We start from the raw sequence: 6,836 nt of genomic DNA on the forward strand, positions 1-6,836 counted from the left end.
GGAAAAAAATAAGAAAAAAAAGATATCTTCTCCAGGTATATGCATTTTGTTTCTGTATGGGGACACTACTTCAGTGCTTAGCCAGGTCTTTCACAACCCTGCCTTAGTCCTATCCTTAGCCTAGAGATTAGCCAAAGGTTGAAGTTATGCTCCCCTCAGATCTCTTCTAAGCATGCATTCTGCCCTGAGCATTCAAGTGGCTTTCTAGTTCCCTGGTATACTTGAGCACTTTTTCCAAGACTTTATTCCCCAAAGATTCTCATTCCCTACCTTTTCTTTCCTTGGCTTTCAGCATATCTGTTGTTTGTCTCAACTGTTCTTTTGCCCTACACAGCAGCTACTTGTTAATTTGCCTTTTAGTATTTTTGAAAAACATCCCGTGTAGCTATGTCTTCATGGTGAAGCAGCATTGTTGTCTGGGGTAATACCCAAGGTTCATTGTCCCACAGCCACGGAAAACCAGGACATAAACACACCACTGTGAGGTTAAGAGTGGATGTTTAATAGGTGAAAGAAGGAGAGGAGCTGTCTGCACAGAGAGGAGTCACGGAGAAAATGGGTTGCCGCTTCCGCAGTCAAATGCAGGTTTTACAGATGAGCTTGAGGAGGCAGTGTCTGATTTACATAGGGCACAAAAAATTGGTCGGACCAGGTGTGCCACTTGCATAGGATGTGAAGAAGCTGGCTACCCCACCCTGATCTTTTATTATGCAGATGGTTCTCTACCGGGCCAGCGCCATGTTGCCTACTTTTTTACCGTACACGTGGTGACAAAGAAAAGGGAAGATGGAGACCGGGTGCAGTGGCTCACGCCTGTAATCCCAGCACTTTGGGAGGCCGAGGTGGGCAGATCACCTGAGGTCAGGTGTTCGAGACCAGCCTGGCCAATATGGTGAAACCCTGTCTCTACTAAAAATACACAAAAAAATTAGCCAGGCATCATGGCACACGCCTGTAATCCCAGCTGCTTGGGAGGCTGAGGCGGGAGAATCACTTGAACCCAGGAAGCGGAGGTTTTGGTGAGCCATGATTGCACCACTGCACTCCAGAGTGAGACTTTGTCTCAAAAAAAAAAAAAGAAAAAGAAAAGGGAAGATGCAGCCTCCTTGTTTAACATACTTGGCTTCCAGGTATCCCTTTTCTATTGCAGAGCATTTACTTGTGCAAACTTCTAGCTTGCTTGTCTATGTTTGCAGCTCTATTTTTCAGGCTGCTCTTTGTTAGAAAAGAAATGATTTGGGAGCTACTTTTATTAAAAGGGAAGCCTTGCTGAGGGCTTCTTAACCCTCACTATCTACCTAATTTCTTTCTAGCTCTTGTACCAATTGTAAGAAAGTTCTGACTTAGCTGAAATGCAGTCAGACCCCTTGAATCAAAACAATTCCTTAGGAATGAGGTCTCTTTTACTTGGGAACCGAGTCAAGACAAACAATTCCTTGAGAACAAGATCCCTTTGACTGTTGTCAGGATTAGGTTCTCAGGCTAGTAAAGTAGCATGCTATCTTTAAGACCGCTACTGTGGCCAGGTAGGGAGTGTGGCAAGGGTATGTTACAGTACTACAAAACGCTCTTACCCTTTTTCAGTTGCCCTTTTTCTGATTAAGTGTTTTCTCAGTTGTAAGCTTTTTACTCTCTTCCCAAATTCCAGTAAAAGTGATTCTGACAGCTATGCAGTAGTTTTCAGTGTTTCTAAGACAGGATGACCCCCTAGCACTTCCTATTTTGCCTTTTTTTGTTGTTGTTGTTCTTATTGATGCATTTCTAATTCAAAAGCACACCCTAGCCCACTTTAGTCTGTAGTTCAATATCCTATTGTGGTCTGCCCCACTTATGTACTATCCCGAGGCCAATGTGAATTCTGGAAATTATTCTACACTATAATTTAGTTTTCAGTATTTTTTTCTGTGTAGATTCTGGTTCGTTTTATGTAGGGGTTATTTAGGACTTCATAAACAGATGTAAAAGATTCTTGTCTGAAGGCTCCTCTTCTCTGATTCTTCCTTATCTCTTCTTGGGATGACTTAAGTGCAGGGTGTGGAAAGTTAACAGAGCACTCCACTGTGTGTGCAGCTGCCATGCTGGTCGAGATCAGAAATGACATCCTTTCTTTGCTTATGTTTGCTTGGTGTCAGGTGGGGCTAGCTGACAAAGCTTCCTCTCTCAGTCTTTCTGATAGCAGTACCTGATTGGGAGGTGAGGACTCTGCTTTGCCTGCTTTTCTTATTGTTGGCAGTGATGGTTGACAGGCTTCACACCTCAGCCTCTGTGGCTAAAGTGCCTGATTAGGAGTGAAAGGGGCACAGCTCCTCTTTGGCATTAGGGTTCCCTTCTGCCGGGCCTGTTTCTTCTGATTTTGCATGATCTCCTTTGGTTAGAGGGAATGGTCTTTCCTGGGGCCTTTTGGGTTGTTGTTGTTAATGTACCCTTTGGTAATTCTGGGTTGCAGTTTGCTCCTGTGTACAGACTGGGATATACAGGAGGCAAAAATAAATCCTAAGGAATTCATTTCCAGGTCCTCCCTTGATTCCTGAAGACTCTACCTGTCCTGCTTTCTTCTTTCCACATTTCAGAGTTTCTGATATTTGCTTTATGTACTGTGTTCATGGTTTTAAATTATAGTTAATGGAAGCATTGGGGTGGAATATGCTTACTTTATCATGACTGGTACAGGAACTCAACTCCCGCAATCATTTATCAAATGAATGATTAAATGATACATGGTTCTTGCCTTCCAGTTACTTGTGGTGTATGTGACTTACATTATTAACATAGATGTACTATTAAGAGAATTAAGACTCATTCCTGTGACAGTTCTCATAGGCAAAGAAATGAGATTATTTCTAGCTGTTAGGGAATAGGATATGTGGTGTGGTGGTGTGGTAATTGTTCTGACAGTGGTTCTCTGTCATCAACTGGATGTCCTGCAGCTCAGTTCAGTTCTCACACTAACAGACCCCACAAGTTATAGGCAGAGGTCTCCACAAAGAGTGCCTCTACTTCACACTCCAGCTGCAAGTATCAAGGTCCACCTGCAGTTAGGACCAACTGACCATAAATTCTGGAGTTCCCACAAATCTCTCAGGTTTAATAATGTGCTAGAACCACTCAGAACCACTCACAGAACATACTGAAAACACTATACTTATAATTAGCATTTTATTATGAAGGATACAACCCAGACACAGCCAAATGGAAGTAATACATAGACGAAGGTCTGGGGGTTGGGGAGACAGAGATTCCTTGTGGAATCCAGGCACATTATCCTCCCAGCACATCAGTGTATTCACCAACCAGGAAGCTCTGCTATGCTCCCGGTTAGCCCTCAAATGATGTGTTTGGTGATGTTTGATGTGTTTTCCTGGTGAACAGCCTCCAGTCTGCAATACGTGGAAGCCACTATGAGACAACTCATTAGCATAACAAAGACACATCTGTTACTCAGGAAGTTCCAAGGGTTTTAAAGCGCTGTGCCAGAAACTGGCACTTACATACTGTCTGTTCTTCATTATTCTTTATTGTATTATAGTCATCAAATAAAATTTCAGAGAATGTGGCATTTGAGTGATTTAAATAATACATAGACTTAAATGTTTGAAAATGGGGAAAGGGGTATTCTAGGCTGAGAAAGTAGCATTAGCAGTCACAGCAGAGGAACACACACACACAAGTGTAGGAATTGATATGTAGAACTACATCAAGTTTTTGGTTTTAGTGTAGGATACATGAAAAGGAAAAATAAGAAAGCTAGATTGGGTCTATCATTTAATTATATTTATTAATCAGAGAATCATTTATTCCTACAGAGCAGAAGAGAGAAAAGATCTGTTCATGTTTTTCCGAAGCCTGCATTTTTTTGTGGAGTGGTTTGAATATCGTAAGCGCACGTTTAAACATTTCAAGGTAAATTCTGAAGTCTTTGAATTTAAACATATATGGAAAACAAAGCTGATATTAATTGGGGATTCATACATAACATCCTTTTCTTAAAAGCTTACAAGCAGTAGAAAATATTCTCATTGACTTGTGGAATTTGCAATTATTTGGAATAACTGGAGGAGGATTACTTCTGTACAAATCAGTGAACAGTTTATATTGTGGAATGTCTTGAAAGAAGTGTGGTTATATTCAAATTTATTTAAAATGCACATTTTGGAAAAACATTCTTTCAAGAGTATTTGAAGTAAAACAACAAATGTTAATAAAGAATATCATCACAGCAGGCTTATCATGTAGTGGTATACTGCTAACTTCCTGAGCCAGACTCTGTTTTCAGCTTCTCAATTGTACATTTCAAGTTTAAATACCAAAGCCTGATTCTTGTGAAGTAATGCTTCCTAAAGCCTGATATGGGTACTTTAAAGTACTTCCTTTTATTCCCTTTGTTTTTGGGCATAACTGAAATTAAGTTTGGTTGCATCGTAATACCTCAGGTTCTACTCATTTGGATAGCATCAAATTATTGACAGCATTAATCCACACAGAAACCAGTTCTGAAAGTCAACTTAAATAATATTTCAAGGTTCAGATTCTCTCAAAAGCCTAACCAGGTCATGACTATTGTTTTTAGGACTTGTACTAACTCTCCTTTATTTGGGGTTCTATTGTTTTTTATTATTATTTATTCTATATGGTTGAGCTAATAAGATCTGTCAGGCCTAGGATTTTTTTCCACAAAGAAACATGGGCAGTTCTGTACTATAGTACCTTGAGGCATTCTCATGATTTTGTTGTTTTTTTTTTGACTTTTCATTTTTTTTATTTTTTTTTATTAATTTTTTTTTGCACACAAAACAAACATTTTCTAAAAATACATACAAACAAAAAGATGCATATCAAACATATTAGGAAGGTTGCACATGGGAAGTCGGGGAATAGAAATGGGGGATGGGAATTAAAATAAATGAGAGAGGGACTTTATATGGATCAGTGATAATAGCTCAATCCTCTATTTGACAAAGAAGAAGGAGAAGGAAGAGGAAGAAAAAGAAAGTGGGATAAAGGATCAGAAAGGGAGGAAAATAGAAAAACTTAGAGTATGACTCCAGGGTAGACCTGTTCTGTTGTCACTGAGTTGGTTGGTTGGTTTGTCTGTTGTATTTTTCATATGTTTCGCCATGTTGGCCAGGCTGGTCTCGAACTCCTAGCCTGAAGTGATCAACCCGCCTCGGCCCCCCAGAGTGCCGGGACCACAGGCGTGAGCCACCACGTCCAGCCCCCACATTGCTTCTGGCCTCCGTGGTAGACCTCCCGGACGGGGCGGTCGGGCAGAGGCACTCCCCACATCCCAGACGGGGCGGTCGGGCAGAGGCGCTCCTCACTTCCCAGACGATGGGTCACCGGGCAGAGGCGCTCCTCACTTCCCAGACGATGGGTGGCCGGGCAGAGGCGCTCCTCACTTCCCAGACGGTGGGTGGTTGGGCAGAGGCGCTCCTCACTTCCCAGACGGGGCGGCCGGGCAGAGGCGCTCCTCATTTCCCAGACGGGGCAGCCTGGCAGAGGCGCTCCTCACCTCCCAGACGATGGGTGGCCGGGCAGAGGCGCTCCTCACTTCCCAGATGGGGGAGGCTGGGCAGAGGGGCGGCCGAGCAGAGAGGCTCCCCACCATCCCAGCACCCTGGTAGGCCAAGGCAGGCGGCTGGGAGGCAGAGGCTGCCGCGAGCCAAGACCATGCCACCGTACTCCAGCCCGGGCAACAGCGAGCACCGAGTGAGCGAGACTCCGTCTGCAGCCCCAGCACCCTGGCAGGCCGTGGCGGGCAGAGGACTCGGGGCTAGGAGGTGGAGAGCAGTGTGGCCAACATGGCGAAACCGCGCCTGCAGCCAATGGCGAAAAAGCAGGCAGCGGCGGTGGCGGGCGCCGGCAGTCCCAGGCAGCTCGCGGAGCGGGGCAGCAGCGAGCCGAGGAGACTGCAGGTCGGGCCACAGAGAAGAAAGAAAGAAAGGAGGGAGGGAGGGAAGGAAGGAAGGAAGGAAGGAAGGAAGGAAGGAAGGAAGGAAGCGATTTTGTTATATTTGATCAGAGGTAGTCTTATGCCAGAAAAATTAAATATTTCTGCTTCACAAGTGTTATAATACAGTAATGACCGGGGAGTGTGCTGGCAGTTATGGTAATAGATGAATCACTTAATGTTGCTGTTTCGTTATGCATTTGAATGGATGATGGAAAATGGGAGCACTAGTCTCCATTTCCAAAGCTGTTTTGACTCTACGTGCTTTCAGGCAGGTATGAAGTATAATTGGTGTATTTTTCCTGTGGAGGGTAAAGAGCTTCTAGGAGCTGGTCTTTGCTAGTTATAACATTACTAGGGTAGAAAAAACCAGTCACATTGTTCTGTAACCATCACCAATATCCACATTGTTTTGTAACCGTCACCACTATCCTTCTCCAGAAGTTTTTCATCATCCCAAACTGAAACATACCATTAAACATTAACTCCTCATTCCTGCCTTCTCTTAGCGCTTGCTACCACTGTTGTGTTTTCTGTTTCTGTGAATTTGACTATTCTAGGTACCTCATATATGTGGAGTGTCTTTTCACTTAGCATAATGTCCTCAAAGTTTCTCCATGTCGTAGCATGTGTCAGATTTCTTTTCTTTTTTTTTTTTTTTTTTTTTGAGACAGGGTCTCACTCTGTCGCCCAGGCTGGAGTCCAGTGGTGCAGTCACAGCTCATGGCAGCTTTGACTGTCCCTGGCTCAGGTGATCCTCCCACCTCAGCCTCCCAAGTAGCTGGGACTACAGGCGCACGCCACCATGTCAGCTAATTTATGTATTTTTTGTAGAGATGCAGTTTCGCCATGTTGCCCATGCTGGTCTCAAACTACTGGGCTCAAGCAA

The 6,836-nt window shown here is 43.7% G+C and overlaps 1 protein-coding gene across 1 annotated transcript in view; it reads left to right on the plus strand.

The window, feature by feature from the left end:
• Positions 1-6,836, plus strand: part of CENPP (centromere protein P) — a 294,971-nt gene that overhangs the window by 59,515 nt on the left and 228,620 nt on the right. Inside the window, exon 5 of the mRNA XM_032164530.2 lies at positions 3,804-3,900. Within this exon, the coding sequence (XP_032020421.1) occupies positions 3,804-3,900 (97 nt within the window). The remainder of the gene's footprint in view (positions 1-3,803; positions 3,901-6,836) is intronic.

The sequence above is a fragment of the Hylobates moloch genome, unplaced genomic scaffold (assembly GCF_009828535.3).
Source record: "Hylobates moloch isolate HMO894 unplaced genomic scaffold, HMol_V3 SCAFFOLD_10, whole genome shotgun sequence".
Lineage (NCBI taxonomy): Eukaryota > Metazoa > Chordata > Mammalia > Primates > Hylobatidae > Hylobates > Hylobates moloch.